The sequence below is a fragment of the Gymnoscopelus microlampas genome (assembly GCF_963454915.1).
Source record: "Gymnoscopelus microlampas genome assembly, chromosome: 4".
Taxonomy (NCBI): domain Eukaryota; kingdom Metazoa; phylum Chordata; class Actinopteri; order Myctophiformes; family Myctophidae; genus Gymnoscopelus; species Gymnoscopelus microlampas.
This window is the reverse complement of record NC_139941.1, coordinates 30218700-30234344: the sequence shown is the minus strand read 5'-3', so window position 1 is coordinate 30234344 and position 15645 is coordinate 30218700. Positions and strand designations below refer to the sequence as shown.

Here is a 15645-nt window from a genome sequence, read left to right as displayed (position 1 = left end):
CACACTCTTCCTCCCAGATCCCCTCCTCAGCAGTGGAGATGCCTGGCTCAGCAGATGTGTCCGGTTTGAATGTCCAGTTTGGAGCTCTTGACTTTGGCTCTGAAGCCAGCACCGGATCTGTGGATATGGGCCAGGCAGAGCCAGCCAGGGAACCGGCCCCTGCTCCTGTCCCTGCTCAAGTGGCCACACCGCAGTCTCAGAGCAACTTGTACTCCATGCCTGGACCTGTCAGGTGGGCAGAAGTGGTGTTTTTATTACATGAGAGATTTGTGTTCATTAATATCCACCAACACATTTGTAACCAGTCAAGACGGAACCTGCAAAACTAAACAACCCAGAATGCTCAATGGGGCTCACTAGGACAAAAATGTATCTGTGACCTGTACTGAGAACAGTTTAGACCGTTTTGCATTCCTTGCATGTTCAATGAGTTTGTTGCTAAGGGTGTAAGAGGCATTGTGTCTGTTCTGTTATTTCACTCACCTTCATTCATAGAATCGAAACATTGGTTTTGTGTTTTACCAATGAGCAACATTTCTTAGCCATAATTTCAGTATAATAAACTTTTTGGCCATCTTTACCTTTCTTCCATTTTGGTCTACTCTATCCAGTGAACCCATGAGCAGCTTGCCCACCCTGCCCCCAGCGGTATCAGACCCTAGCTTCCCCTCCCCATCCCTGGGTCTGCCCAGTGCAGCACCTCCACCTTCCTCCTCCACAGTCCCCTCGTTGGCCAGTCGGGTGGAAAGCAGTGGCCCTAGAACCCTCCCGCCCCACCTGGGTTTCTCCCAGAACAAAGATGTTCCCTCAGCTGCTGCTGGACCACTCACGGTGAGAATCTCCTGTTGAGGTATAAGATAAACAAGAGGGAGTCTAATAACAATGTGTCCTCACTGTCCAATCTTTAGCTATCCATAGCAGGTAGTAAGGTACTGAACTCAAAGGTTTATCTTCATCTTAGGTGTGCTGGTGAATAAAGCCCCACAAATAACAATGCCAGTTCCCACTTAGGAGATGTAGGATTTGTGTACCATTTCGCCTCTGGTGGCTCCAATTGGGATGGTGTATCTTCCTAAATTAACCATCTTTGGTTTTACACAGATTGGTGCAGTCATAGGTAAAAACACAAATTGGCCTGTTATAGTGCCACCATGAGGCTGATTTGAAAAATTTCAAGTAGCATTTCTTCCGTGGCCTAGTGGGAATGTTCAAAACGGAGCACTGCTGCAAACTTTGGATGCCAATCTTAGCCAATCAGGATGGAATATGAAAAATCTGAAGACAAGTTTTGTTTAATGACTATAGAGATAACTGTGTACCGATTTGCATGATGTTTGGACAAACTCTGTAGGAATACTGTCCAAAAATTATGAGCATTATTGAGGACCAGTTATATGAAGATACTGTAGGTTGAAAATGTGCCGTTTTCTTGGTGTGTATGTCTAGATACACGTAGGTAGGTTGTTAATATTTCACCTCATTCTGTGACCTTTTCTCCAAAGAACACTTTTTCAAGGGTATAATTAAAGCACACCCTAATTTGAGTTTAGTGACGAGTCAATGACATGAGAATGTTTTCTTCTTACAGAATGGTTACAATGGTATGAAGACGCAGACCACACAGGACGGTAAGTACTCAACACCATCAGGCCTACAGATCCCTTTCTGGAGTGGCCAAGCTAATATAATAAATATTGACTGCTAAATGCATCCGGTGGGAAGTAAAAAGGTTCATGTGCGGGGAAAATTGTGATGAGGTTGGGGGCCTTTTGCACATATCTTTCATCCTTTTGTTTTAATATTCCACATGTTTCACTGTGTTTGGTCAATTTCTTTTTTATGAAAGTACCTAAATAGCAGAGGAGAATTAAGTACGAGAATCTCTTGTCTGTTGCTTTCTTTATCAGTCCCATCATCGGCATCTCGAACAGTGAAGGCGGAGTCTCCTGTCATGACAAGTGAAAGTGGTCCTGCCCACCATATACCCTCTCCTGCAGCCACACCTTCCCACTCAACACCTCTCCCCTCCCTCAGCAGGTAAGCTGGTCCACAGACTTCATCACTACCTTATTGCCCTTATCATTTGATCATGTCCCCTCCCATATCGATTTGATGATTTGGAGATCCACACATCCTAACAACTTAAACCCTATATACTTCGTTGTATGGCGAAAATAGCCCATCTAAAAGATCACAATGTGTCGCGTTATAGATCTGCTATTTTCGCCAAATGTTTGTATTTTTGCCTATTATGACATTCCCACAACAGGGATGCTAGGGGTTAATGTGTTTAAAGCATATGTTGAATGATATTTTAGGTTGAAACTGCTATATCTATTGACTTGACATTGCTGCTTGAGCAAATGATAACCTAAATAATAATGGCACTTTTTTCCTAGTCACGTGGCCAGCACGCACTCATCTGGATCCGCTCTCATTACAAGCACCTCTCTCACGGTAAGCGAACATGCAGGTTTTTTTTTTTACGCTTGACTGCCAATGCTAATCTGTGAGGACTATGAATGTTCTAAGTAAATCATGTCAATAAAGCTCTATTAACACACCAATTAATAGCTACTCAATTGAATGTTTCTTTGTAGAGGGCCTACATTTTAGAGAGAAATAACTCAGCCCTTTTTTTGGAATGATATAAAAAAAAATCCTTCCTGCTTTTGCACTTTTCTTTCCAACAATCCGCTCTTCTGAATCTTTCTTCCCTACCTTGTTTTCGGCACAGATGGCCGGTGAGGAAAGTAGTAGCAGCAGCAGTCTTCATGCCTTCACTTCAGGCCAGACGGTCAACCCCAGTCCTTCAGCCCCTCTGGCTGTGAGTAACTCCACCAGCAATGGCCTGCACCCTGCCGGAGCCCCTGGTCTAACCGCCAACGGCATGAATATCGCCAACACTACACTCTCTGCAGCCGGCAGCCGCACTGCACCCCATCTCACCACCTCTGGTAGGTGTGCAGCAGCATAGTTGTTAGGGATTATATATATTCTATATGTGTGTCTCTGTGCAAAAAGTGCTTTATATTGTTTTGAAGCACTATTGTAATGATACCAGGCAAATTTGTTTCCATTAAATGTCTCAGATTTTAGCTTTAAGTCCATCATGTGATAATTTAAAGAATTTAAGAAGAAAATCTGTCTCTCCCAGCAGAGCGGGGTAATTGAAACGATGTCTAAACCACAATAAAGATGGTAGCACATCTAGTGTGCCGTTTGCTTCAAATAACTTATTGAAATAGGCAACCAGTAGGTGAAAATTTTAAATGGAAATGTAGGTCGAAGAGGTTTATTGTCAGTGCCAACGGAGAACGCAGGAGTCTATGCCCCAGTATTTACCGCCCGACTTGCCGCACCAAAGCTGTGCTATGTTACGCTGAGTTGGTGTTACCCAGGATCAAACCCAGAACCTTGTGGTCTGAAGGCGAGTGCTCTAACAACTGAGCTATCAGGGCACCATCATTAGTTACTTTCACTTGTCGCTACCTTACAGATTGGTAGGATAATACAATTGTATTCATTAAATAAGTCCCGGATTGTAGGTTTAAGCAAAATGTCAATGTCATACGGCTGTAAAAAGATCTAGAATAGGATTGTTTAATATAAATGGTTTGCCAATTAAATGTACCCATTGTAGAGAAGAGTTGAATGAGATTTATTTTTTCTCCCTGTCTGTTCCCAAGGTAAAGCTCCCCCTAACTTGGCACAAGGTGTGCCCCCTTTGCTGGCCAACCAGTATATAATGGGCCCTGGTGGCCTGCTCCCTGCCTACCCAGTAAGTATTTCTCACTTCACTTTTTTCCTGATGAATGCCAATATTTTGGCTCGACGCAATAAAAATAAAACGGATAAATAGCTGATTACCATCATGTCAAGTTAGACTTACAGAATATATTCCCTGGTCTTTGGGAGGCTATAGACAACCACGTCTCCTCCAATACAAATACATCGCATAGGAGTCACTAGTGCAGTCTGATACAAATATAAAGCATTTAGCTTAAAGAACCATAGCATTGATGAAAGCCATTACCAAACTTGAACTAAGTCAATGTTGGCTAAACATTGCACAATCAATAAGTCAGTTGTTTGCATTTCCTTAGGGATAAGAGCATCAGCCATTTGCAGTGATGTTTAAAGACTTGTTTAAAATAATGTTGTGTCCAGGGGACGTGCACCTAAAAACATCACTGCAAATGACTCTGATTCTCTCGTCCCTAAACTGATTGGTAGTGTTTGTCATGTATTTTAAATGTTTTTGTGGTTTAAAGACACTTGGTGTCTGTGGGCTTCAATATAGGCCACCCATGTAGACTGTCTGTCTGTCTGTCTGTCTGTCTGAAACGGTCTGCAGGCTACAGTAAACGTTCAGCTTATGTTATGCACATGGTGAAATGTGGGATGTCTGGTTGCTGATTTCTTCAGTAGATGTTTTACAATTTTAATGCTGTCATTTGTGACTTTTTACCCCCCCCCAAAGAAAATCTATTGTTTGCATTCACAGCAGATCTATGGATATGAGGACCTGCAGATGCTGCAGTCCCGTCTCCCTATGGTGAGTAATACTGACTTTATTTCTCAATTTTCTTTTTTCTAATATATGGAATTGTATTGCTTATTGAACACCTTATTTCTTCTGAACTTTATTTATGAAACTGAGAATTAGAAGTTGGTTTCATGGTGCTGGTATCGTCCCAAAAGGAGGGATGCAGTGTTTCCCCTAGGATGAAGTTGTAGTAGCGGTGATGAAAATGTATTTTGTGCGCTCTTTTTTTTTTTTTTTCGATGGATGGATGCAGCCGTCTATTGAGTGAAGCACCCAGTGCTTGTTGAAAGAGACTAACATAACTATTCACATAATATTCAAACATTTATTACTAAAATCAACTTGTTGATTTAGAATTTGTTACTGCTCAGGGATAACAAGAAAAATAATGCTTAAGTAGTAACGTTTTGGGCTAACCCAAATAGTTCGAAGCTTCGACGCTTGGTTCAATGGCACAGGATTTTAACTCATTGAGTGCCATTAACGTGTTTCACGTGTTTTTACTGCTATGGCGCTGGGTGCCAATGACGTGTTTGACGTGTTTTTGAAAAACAAATTCGGAACCCAAGATATCATCATCTGAAGATTTGCAGCTTTTTCAGCAGTGGTGGCGCGCTGCTGTTACTCATGTTCAGCCCCGCTGCTACAGCCTCCCAGGGGGCACATCCTTTTCAGATGTTACCCTACCAGGCTGTGTATTAACTCATTCAGTACCAATGAAATAAAAAAGAATTGCGAACTATGCCAGCAATTTTTCAATTTTCTTATATTTTTTTCAATTAGTCACAGAATATTTATCTCCCGTATAATCGATCCCCCAATGGGTGCTAATCACTGAGGGTTGCACTGTGTGGTTTCACAAATGTCAACGAGGTCATTGGACCTTGTTGACATTAATTGTCTGCCTTTTGAAAATAACATAACATTGAAAAATACATAGTAAAAAAAAGTGCTCAGGATCCGAGATACAGCCTTTTTCAGTAATAAGTTAAACAAGAAGTGAATGGAGCAGTAAATCTTCAAATGATGATGTCTTGGGTTCTGAACGTTTTTTTTCCAAAAAACGTTCAGAACCTTACTTTTTTCAAAAACACGTCAAACACGTCATTGGCACCTTGTGCCATTGCGGTGAAACACGTTCTTCCTACTATCACAAGAGCATCTCTATACAATGCTCTGTACCCTGCACAGTTGTGGAGACTAGAGTGAGTGCATATTCAGTGCTGCATCCAACGTCCTGGATGAGCACTGGAACAGACTCTCATCCAAAAAGACAGAGATGCTCCTCTTTATTAAAATGTATCTTCAACCATATTTAACAAGTCATAAGCATTTAGTCTAAGCGATATTGCAACTTACTCCCCCCCGCCCCCCCTCCTTATTGTCTTTCAGACCATGTTTTATAAGCCACATAAGGCTACTTGAATTTACATTCTGAATTGCAGCTACCAATTGTTAAGTAAATGCTATTATCATTATTGTATTGCAAAATGTTCCAAAACATTGTTTTGACCACAGTAGCCGCAGCTTGTTTTCTTCCAACACCACTTGGTCAACAGCCATGCCCCACGCGATTTTCATTGGATAGCCATTCATGGGGAAAGTTCCGCTTACCCCAGGCGAGCCCCTTGTCTTAAGTTTGTCATTCCCCAGGGCGGCCATAGCTGAATGGGTAGAAAGGCCGCCTGGGAAAAGGAAGGTCACAGGTTTGATTCCCAGCCCAGCTTACAGTATGTGTTGCAGTGTCTATGAGCAAGACACTTAACCCCTAAGTGCTCCCCCCGAGTGGTCAACAATATGACCACCTGAGCAGCCATCAGCTGGGTGGACGGTATTGATAAGGTCTACATTAAATCTCATTATCCCCTGCTCTCTCTTTGCCTTTCCTCTCTTGCTCACCGTCGTTATTGAAATAAAGCCAAAATAACATAATTATAATTAAAAAAAGTTCACTAAATACTTCTCATTCAGTGAATGGATTTCTCAGTTGACATCTGAATGAAACAATGCAATTTATTTAGTTTGCACTACTTTTCTGCTGCGTTTTAAATTAGATTTTAAATATATGAAGCATTTCCAAATGTTTTTATATCACAATCATTTCTTTTGATGTTTGACCATTTTTATGTGCTCAGTTTGGGCTATTTTCTGAATGTTAATCTTAATTTTGTTTAGTCTGTTTACAAAAACCTCATTTATAAACCATCAACCATTAGTTGCTGCACCCATCCCTAGTTTGGAGGAATTATATTGCCTTTTGTTTGTCTGTATGAATACTTATTTATTTAGTTTGCTGTTATTGCAAATGCAATAATGAAATTGAGATGCAATGTTTTGAGACATATTTGTTGACTACATTGTTTGTTATATCGGCTAATGTTTTCTTTTAGTCTGTTCATTTTGTTTTTCCTAACTCAATTTGCCAGTCCTTGAGTGGCCTCTAGAGGCCATTTTGGTGTTCATCGTTTCCCAAAATGCTGTTAATAATTTTACTTTTTTTGCTACACAATAAATGCCAAATAAATGTGTAATTTCTTTAAATATAAATATCACCCTCGAACATAATCGGTGAGTTGTATTGGATGATCTGGCTTCCGGTGATTGGTCCAGAAAAGAAAATCCTAATATGAGTGTCCGTAACAGAAACGTTTCACTGAAAGGTTCATATGCTTTAATTCCACTTGAACTGGAAATAAAGATCCTGCGGCATCAATGTTAAAAGCCCAATCCGCAAGTCCAAACAAACATTCTTAACACATTCCACGCCAGAGTTTAATATCATAATGTACTGACCAGTGCCAGCGATTTTATCGTTTTTTTTATTTTTTTCACATCGCCACAGACCTCGCTAAATACCTTAAGATCGCGCGTTAAGCTGTTTGTAGACACACAGGGTAGCTGTGCGAGTGGCCCAGAGAAGACGGTTTCAATCGGCGACATTCCATTTTGCAGTAGTCGCGGTTTATGCTAAACAGCGTTCAGCGAGGAGAAAAAAAACTCAGAGATAATGGCGGATTAGGGGAAGATTTAGAGCGGCTGCGGGTGGGAACGAAAATCTCCGGATACGGATATTTCCATATCTGGCTGTGCTACAATGAAATGTGTCACTGCGAGGGAGGCCTACAATAAAATGTGTCACTGCGAGGGCAAAAAAAAAAAGACCACTTCACGTAGAACTACGCGATGGGCACGCAATGTGTTAATACTACTCTTATATCGTTTGTTTATTTGAAACAAAACAAAATCGTGAACGTAACAGTTTCAGGAAGTGAAAGGTTCGTTCACGTTCACGGCAAAGAACTAGTTCTTATGAACAAATCGATCATGAACGACCCATCACTAGTAGAGCGGCCGTTTTGGAATCCGAAGGTTCCACGTTCGATCCCCGTTTCCTCCTGGCCTGGCTACGTGTCCTTGAGCAAGACACTGAACCCCTAACCGCTCCTGATGAGCAGGTTGGTGTCTTGCATGGTTTCCTCTGCCATCGGTGTGTGAATGGGTGAACGTGAAATACTTTGTAAAACGCTTTGGAGAAAAGCGCTATATAAATGCAGTCCATTTACATTCTTTATTGAAATACTTGAAACGACTGCAGGACTTGCAGATTGGACCTTTAGTGCACTTAATGTTGGGCAGTGACCAGTCTTCATCCCTTGTGTAATTTGCCGATTTTCTCTGTTTATAGGACTACTATGGTCTCACATTCCCTGGTACTGCGGCTACCATGCCTGGTAGAGATGGCCTTGCCAACAATCCCTACTCTGGTAACATGTCTTTTGTGAATTGCTTTTTTACGATGCGATAGTGAACACTGTAATCCAATTAAAAATTTGACTGTTCTTTCAAAAAAGACTTTCTGACATTGTAGAAAAGTATCCATTTCCTACTGTAGTAATAAATTCTACTTGAACAACTTTCGTCTCTAGGCGAGGCGACCAAGTTTGGCAGGGGGGACTCTTCCTCTCCAGCTCCCCCCACCAGCCTGTCTGCAGGTGGGGTGCAGTCACAACCCCAGCAGGCACCCCAGGCAGGGTCCCAGGGGCAGGGCCAGGGACAGAACCAGGGTCAGCAGACACAGAACCAGGCCTTCCTCAATCCCCCTCTGCCCCCGGGTTATGGATACACTGGTAAGGAAAAGCAAGCTTGAATATTATGATGTGGGTTAATTTTTTTTTCCTGGTAAAGTAGCCATGAAAGTACCGTGACCGTGAGGTCCCTCGTTTTGGTAGCACTCTGAAATAAGACGAGGAGCACCACAAACATAACCTATAAAGGTGCACTCTGCGGAGTTGAAATAGGGTTGGGTATAATTGAAATTCTTAGTAGGAACAGAATCCAAATAGCTGGGTACTCGGTAGGGCTGCTTCCTGAAAATCAACGGTTCAATTTGCTGTATATCAGGAACGGATTGGGAAGAGAAGGAATGAGAGCGCAAGAGAGCGCTCTGAGCAGAGAGAGTGTTCTAGACATTGCATGCTTAGCAAACAAATTTGGGCAATCGAGCAGCCATTAGTGTCAACCCCTGCAATGTATCCTGGGACTCACAGGAACCAAATGGAATTTTCTGTCTTTTGGTTGTATTGTAAATATTTAGGGATGCACAAAATGAAAGTACTAATTATTAATTACAATATATTAAATTATTACATATTATATTGAGCTCATTGCTGATTTTTTTTCTTTTGCTGGTCCTCCCCACTAACCCTATTGTAATGAAAAACATTATCCCCAATGGCAGTTGCAAGGAGTTACATTGGTGTTAAAGGACTCGTATATATATGCGTTCTTGGCAGGCAATGTGTTAAGAAACAGACACTGGCTGCTTCGCAAGTACAAAGCGACAGACACTGGCTGCTTTGCAAGTACAAAGCCATTAACGGTCACATTATTATTGCGTTATCAATATCGGTGAAAATGATCGGAATTATTTTGACATCGGTTCTATACCGATATTGTATTTTCAATGAAATATCGTCTGTTATTGATTGATTTGATTGAATATTTTATTAGGCAAAAAAAAGTAGAACGGCACAATTACATTTAAAATACTTTGTCTAACAGGTCCGTTCATGAAAGTCCTTGCGGTCTTGTTTCCAATGAGGGCCTTGGTATTCAATTCATAGACATGCTACTGATAATTATTAATTATGTAATTATAATTATGCTACCGATAATATTGTGCATCCTTATATTGTTTTCTGTAGATTATGGTAGGCATTGACAATTACTGAAATGCACATCAACAATGTTTGTCTCAATGTTTGAGTGTGGGCACTCGATTTACAGCCGCCAAAACACAGTGAATGAGTTTACAATGATGAGATGTTTACCACATCGTTATACGCTAGGGTTTGATAAAGTTGTTGTTCTGCGTATTTTTATTGTGCTTGCATTTATTTCAATATATCATCAAACCCTCAGGTCTGCCATACTATGCTGGCATGCCTGGTGTGCCCTCAGCTTTCCAGTATGGTCCCACTGTCTTCGTGCCTCCCACTTCAGCCAAGCAGCCTGCCATGGGCCTGGCCAACCCTTCCAACCAGTACCACCAACAGCATCAGCCCAACTACGGACAGCACGCCTATGGCGCAGGTACTTGGAAGGACAGGATAGGAGAAAGGAACTCTCTGTATGATAGCTGGGGTCAATTTACTTGTGTTTCAGTTAGTTTAAATTAAATAATAGTTATGTGGTTGTCAGAAGTGCCAATGAACTCTTCTGACAATTCTACGCACATTTTGCATTACTTGAGTTGACTCGAGTGTGTGTGTGTGTGTGTGCGCGCGCGCGTGCACACTCATATTAGAGTAATAACCATTGAGTTGTATCTTGCGATAGTATACCACACAAAGTATCTCTGTGAAATGTCACACACCAAATAGATTATTTGGCTTGCTGGGAACGAAGGCTACTGCTTGGTATATATCTTTGATTTGTTTATACACCCTAATACTTAAAAATCATTTGCATCACACTAGTGCAATATTTCAGCGTTACGGAAATAACGTGTTTCCTGTCTGTGTGTAATGAGACAAATCTACTTTCCGCCTTGTAGACAGGTATGGCAAGTGCTGCATGTGTGTGAATTATGGTCTGAGGGTGTTTTTGCTTGTGCTGCATGCATAGCTCAAACCCCCCTGCTGGAGTTGGTCACGGCTCAGTATGAACACAGGCTGCCACTTGAGTCAGGTTACTTTACTGCTTCTCTCTCCCCTGCTCCTTCTGCTCTCTCCTCTCCATATCATTTTCCTACTTTCTTCATCTCGAACCCCCACCCCCAATTTCCCTTTCTTTTCTCCTGCTCTTTCCATCCTTCTTCGTCCACCTGTTCTCCTTCTCTGCTCATCCTCTCTCAGCCTTTGATGACCTGTCTCAAGCCCACGGTGGGGAGTACAATAAGGGAGGGTACGGAGGCTCTGCCCAGTCACAGGCCAAGTCAGCCGGCAGCGGCCCAGGGAAAGGTACACACACAAACACATGCACCCACTCCAAGTTAGTTGGCTGTGTGGCCCGGGGTACCGTACACAACACACTCGTATAAACTTAGTGGGCAGTGACCCGGGGAAATACAAAAGCATGCCCAAATTCATGGGCAATGAAGCGGTCAACATATTCTGCAGCAAGGTGTGTATACTACATGCATGCGCATGAATGCACTTGCAAATGCACTTTGACACAGGCACAGAGTTGAAAGCAAACAGGGAAAAAAGGGTGTAATTTGCGCAGTGTTGGTTGAAAGCTTCTTCTCTATTGGCTGCCTCTCCCCTACTAACGAGAACAAGTGCTCAGCCACTGTTACAAATGCTGGTGTTGACCGGATGCATTTTTGCTCCCACCCCTCTGGTTTTTCTTTCCTATTCCTTCCCTCCCATCTTATTTCCTCTTCACTCATCTCAATCCATTTGCTTTCCTGTCCTCTTCTCTCCCATTCCCTCGTCTTGTCCTCTTCGATTTCTTTTCCATACCTCTGTGTCTCAGCCCCAGGACTGTCAGGGTCAGGCAACAGTGGAGGCGTACCTGACATGGGAGGCTCCATCTATAGCAAGACCCAGGTATGTCTTGTACTTTGACATAAAGCAATGATTTATCTGATCATTTCATGTCCTAAGTAATGCTTTTGACAGTTTATTCTTTCCATGCAAATGAATAAGTAGGAACTCTTTTTGACTTGGTCTTGAATTAGCTTAATTTCATAGTTGTCTTAACTGATATAACCCAGTAAATGTTAGCCTGGGATCCACACTGATTGCTACGTTTGGCGTTTTTTCTCTCACTTCGCTTCGCATTCTGGAAAGCCTCCTATCTCCATGCACAAACAGGAGTAAACCCGATTGGTCTGGGGGGGGGGGAGACCAGAGTTGTCCAATGTAAAACTCAAGTCACTTCCTGACCTGCCTCCGCAATAGAAATACGAGTCAAATAGGACCCTGGCCAGACTGAGTAGCGAGAGTGAGAAAAATACGAACGTAACGAATCGGTCTGGATTCTAGGCTAAGTAAATGTACCCATGGCCTGGATTTTTGCTGTTTGTAGAAGGGACACCACAGAACCCAAACATATTTAAAAACTAAGAAAAAGTGACATTTTATTATTTGGGACCTTCAACTTTCATGACTTGCGGGAATGCGAGTACAAACAAGTTTCTTGCAGTATTCACTTTACCGGGTGCACGATTCAGATAAGTTGTTTCCAAGGAGAGGAATCACCAGCAGCACTCGTAATTACGAATGAGGCTGTGTGGCAAAATGTGTATGTTTTCTGTATGCTTCCCATGCTTAATTAAATAAAAACACATTTGCGTGAGTGCTGGTGATCCCTCTGATTGGAACTCCCCTTAACTCTTTGACTGCCATTGACGAGATTTCTCGTTTTTCTCCGCATGGCTCAGCCAGCCGTCGACGAGATTGACGAGATTTTTGAAAAAATTAAAAATTAAAAAAAAAAAAATTTTTTTTTTTTTTTTTTTTTCAAAAAATTTTTTTTTTTTATCACAAAGGAAGCAGGAGATAACGCGATACGAAGATTTTCTGCTCCATTCACTTCAATGTTAAAAAATAAACGGAGACAAAATTCACAGTTTACCTATTTTTGCAATGTTATTCTCTGGCAGGGAAGGGGGGTAGATGTGTAAATACTCTGGCAGTCAAAGAGTTAAAGTTCACCATCCTTTGTACATGTATATATTTGATTGATATAGTGGACTTCTAGTTAACATTTAAACTGTCGTCTTGTTTTTTTGCTGTTCAACCCCCAGTCCTTCGACAAACAAGGCTTTCACACAGGGACACCCCCGCCCTTTAGCCTGCCTTCAGCCCTGGGGGGAACGGGCCCCCTGAACCCTGGTGGTGCCCCTGGCTATGCTCCAGCCCCCTTCCTCCACATCCTGCCCCACCAGCAGCCGCACTCCCAGCTGATGCACCACCATCTTGCACAGGACGGACAGGTATGGTAAAAGCTCCAAAGGTTGGCGAATGGGGACTGCGTCACAAAAATTGTTGAGCTTAAAAGAAAACCTTTGCATACAAATGCCCTGAATCTGCCAAAAGAAAATGTATCGATTTGAATGAATAATAAACAATAAATTGTGTACATCTCTCCATTGCGCATGTAGATACTTAAAGGAGCAGTTCACCCAAAAATGACCTATTTTCTATCAACTACACACCGCATGAAGCCTTGAATTCATGGAGATTTTTTTGTTTGACACATTCCTGGGCCAATAATTTGATGACTGGGTGTATTTCCGGTAGGAGACTCAAAGAGACTCCTTGAGTCTCTTACCGGATACATTAGCATCTTTCTGCCGGTAATCAAATTATTGGCTTAGTAATGCGACAAACACGAAAAAAACACCATGAATTCAATGCTTCATGGGGTGTGTAATTGATAGAAAATATTTTTTGGGGTGAACTACTCCTTTAAGTGAAATTTAACACATTCATTGCCAGGTATTACTTAATTAATCCACCTCTGCCAGCATTTTTACCTTATTTTGACGATTCACGGAGAGGCACGAAATCCACGTTGCGGATGTAAACAAAGGCTGTCTGGGGGAAGGGGCAGGGTCTCACCTATCCACCGGAACATTTTTTTTTACCGCAATCGTCCTTTCTGTTGTAATTGGCAGTTGAATGGCTTGTTTTCATCAAAAAAATCACACCCAGTGTGAAGTGGGCGGTGTGGTCATCACAGTGGGTGATTTAAAACTTAAAAAAAAACATAAATGTGTTTTTTTTAAGTGCACAGTCCTATTTATAGGACTGCACATGTGTCATGTGTTTCACTAGCCAATCACGGTCCTGAATAGTCAACCAGTGTACAATGGTGGCCAATCACGGTGCAGGGTTAGGGGGGTACAATGGTGGCCAAGCGCAGGGTTGGGGGCGTGCAATGGGTGGGGGTCCAAACCTCACATATAGGGGCGGTTGCACCGCCCAAAAATAAGAAATCCGAGCTAAATGTGTTTTTCTACATCTCATAACATTGGAGTGGATGGACTGACTGTTGTTGGAATGACGTCATCTCTGCTTCTATGATTCTCTGTGTCAAGGGATCATTCCTAGGTCTCTAGCGTAATTTCTGTGTTAATAAGGAGACATTTTATTATGCTTGTGATCGTTTCACTACAGACCTAGCCTCTCCCCACCAACCTATTTTGACTCACTGGGATTTCTGTCTCAATCCATAGGGTGGTCCTGGTCAGCGCAGCCAGTCCAACAGTATGCAGCAGAAGACACAAGGCAGCAAGCCCAACTATAGCTCCCCCTACTGGGCCAATTGAGGAATGCACACACCACCCACCCTTAAAAAGCTGTCTGAGTGCTGCGTGTGTGAAGCTAAAACAAAAAAAGAGAACACACACTACCCTAATGATGAGCAATCCCAGACTCCACCTCCCCCACCTCCTTGCCTCCACAAGTCCTCATACTTTTTTTTGGGTTCTCTCTCCCCCCTTTTCAAAATTGGTTGTACATGTAAGATATTTATGTATGTATTTATATATATACTGTATATGTAATAGTAGAACATAAATGTGGTTGCTGCATTTTATTTTTGAAGGACATTTTTTGTTTACTTTTTTCAAAACTGCAGGAAAAGATGTTACATTACAAATGGAAAGAACTACAACGATGAGAAATGATCAGAAACTCCCCTGGAAGAAACCAGAAAAGAAAGGGAGAGAGAGCTATAGCACTGACTGCATATGAGGACATTTCAGATGGGAGGGGGGGTTTACAATATTAACTTGTGACTGACCAGGCTCGTCCCGCAGACATCGTTTAATTTTAAAACTAGCTGTAGTTCTCTGACCCTGTTTTTCCTCACTCTCTCCTGCCCCTTTTCTGTTTTCTGGATGAGCGGAGGGCCTCTTTCTCAACCTTGTCCCTGTGTCACCCCCCTTTCAAAGACAGACGTTGACCATTCAAATTTTATATTTTAATTTAATTTTAACCCTCATTTCCCTGGAAATAAAAGTTCTAAGCAGTTGGAAATGTGACCGATGTAAGCCTCTTGTATTTGTGATGGTGTTATGTCAGGGTTCCCACAAGTTATGCAGAATATGAGATCTCAACATTTAACAAAAATGGAAGGAAAATTGCATTATTTTACACTTCTCATCTTCATACAGAAGCCACCACACTGATGACCTGCTACTTAGCATTTATTTATATTAAAATTGTTTAAGGATGTCCTGGAATAACGGGTCTGATTTTGTGTTGTGTAAAAGCACCACAGATGAGGATTCCCAGTTGAGGTAATGTATTCGGTCTACAATGTAAACGGTGCGATAACTGGACTTGTTCTTGAACATGTATTTTCACCATTGAAGATATGCTAAGCATAACAGCGTAGAGCTCAAGAGCCTGGTGTTAGATAGGAGAGTGGAGGGCAGCGATCCAGGAGTCCCGAGTTGATGTTTGCTAGACCGCACTCTCGCATCGGTATGAGAACGTTGAACTGTGAAGACCATTACGTGCATCATTCCCTTGAAGGCAACCGGCATTCCGGTAATGTTTCTTAAAGCGACAGAACACTAGACCACAATACATTGGTACAATGGCAAGTTCAAGCATTATTAACCATGATGCACTGAT

The 15645-nt window shown here is 42.1% G+C and overlaps 1 protein-coding gene across 6 annotated transcripts in view; it reads left to right on the top strand.

The window, feature by feature from the left end:
• Positions 1 to 15047, top strand: part of LOC311044201 (ubiquitin-associated protein 2-like) — a 36027-nt gene extending 20980 nt beyond the window's left edge. For 3 of the 6 annotated variants that reach the window (XM_084055636.1, XM_084055633.1, XM_084055634.1), the window contains exons 15-29: positions 18 to 232; positions 612 to 831; positions 1589 to 1628; positions 1908 to 2037; positions 2400 to 2457; positions 2738 to 2957; positions 3690 to 3781; positions 4484 to 4558; positions 8235 to 8313; positions 8476 to 8676; positions 9971 to 10141; positions 10906 to 11010; positions 11528 to 11601; positions 12804 to 12992; positions 14238 to 15047. In XM_084055636.1, the coding sequence (XP_083911762.1) occupies positions 18 to 232; positions 612 to 831; positions 1589 to 1628; positions 1908 to 2037; positions 2400 to 2457; positions 2738 to 2957; positions 3690 to 3781; positions 4484 to 4558; positions 8235 to 8313; positions 8476 to 8676; positions 9971 to 10141; positions 10906 to 11010; positions 11528 to 11601; positions 12804 to 12992; positions 14238 to 14330 (1962 nt within the window). In that variant the 3' untranslated portion in view covers positions 14331 to 15047. The remainder of the gene's footprint in view (positions 1 to 17; positions 233 to 611; positions 832 to 1588; positions 1629 to 1907; positions 2038 to 2399; positions 2458 to 2737; positions 2958 to 3689; positions 3782 to 4483; positions 4559 to 8234; positions 8314 to 8475; positions 8677 to 9970; positions 10142 to 10905; positions 11011 to 11527; positions 11602 to 12803; positions 12993 to 14237) is intronic. The other 3 variants (XM_084055637.1, XM_084055635.1, XM_084055638.1) reach the window with 2 other exon arrangements.
• Positions 15048 to 15645: the final 598 nt, after the last annotated feature.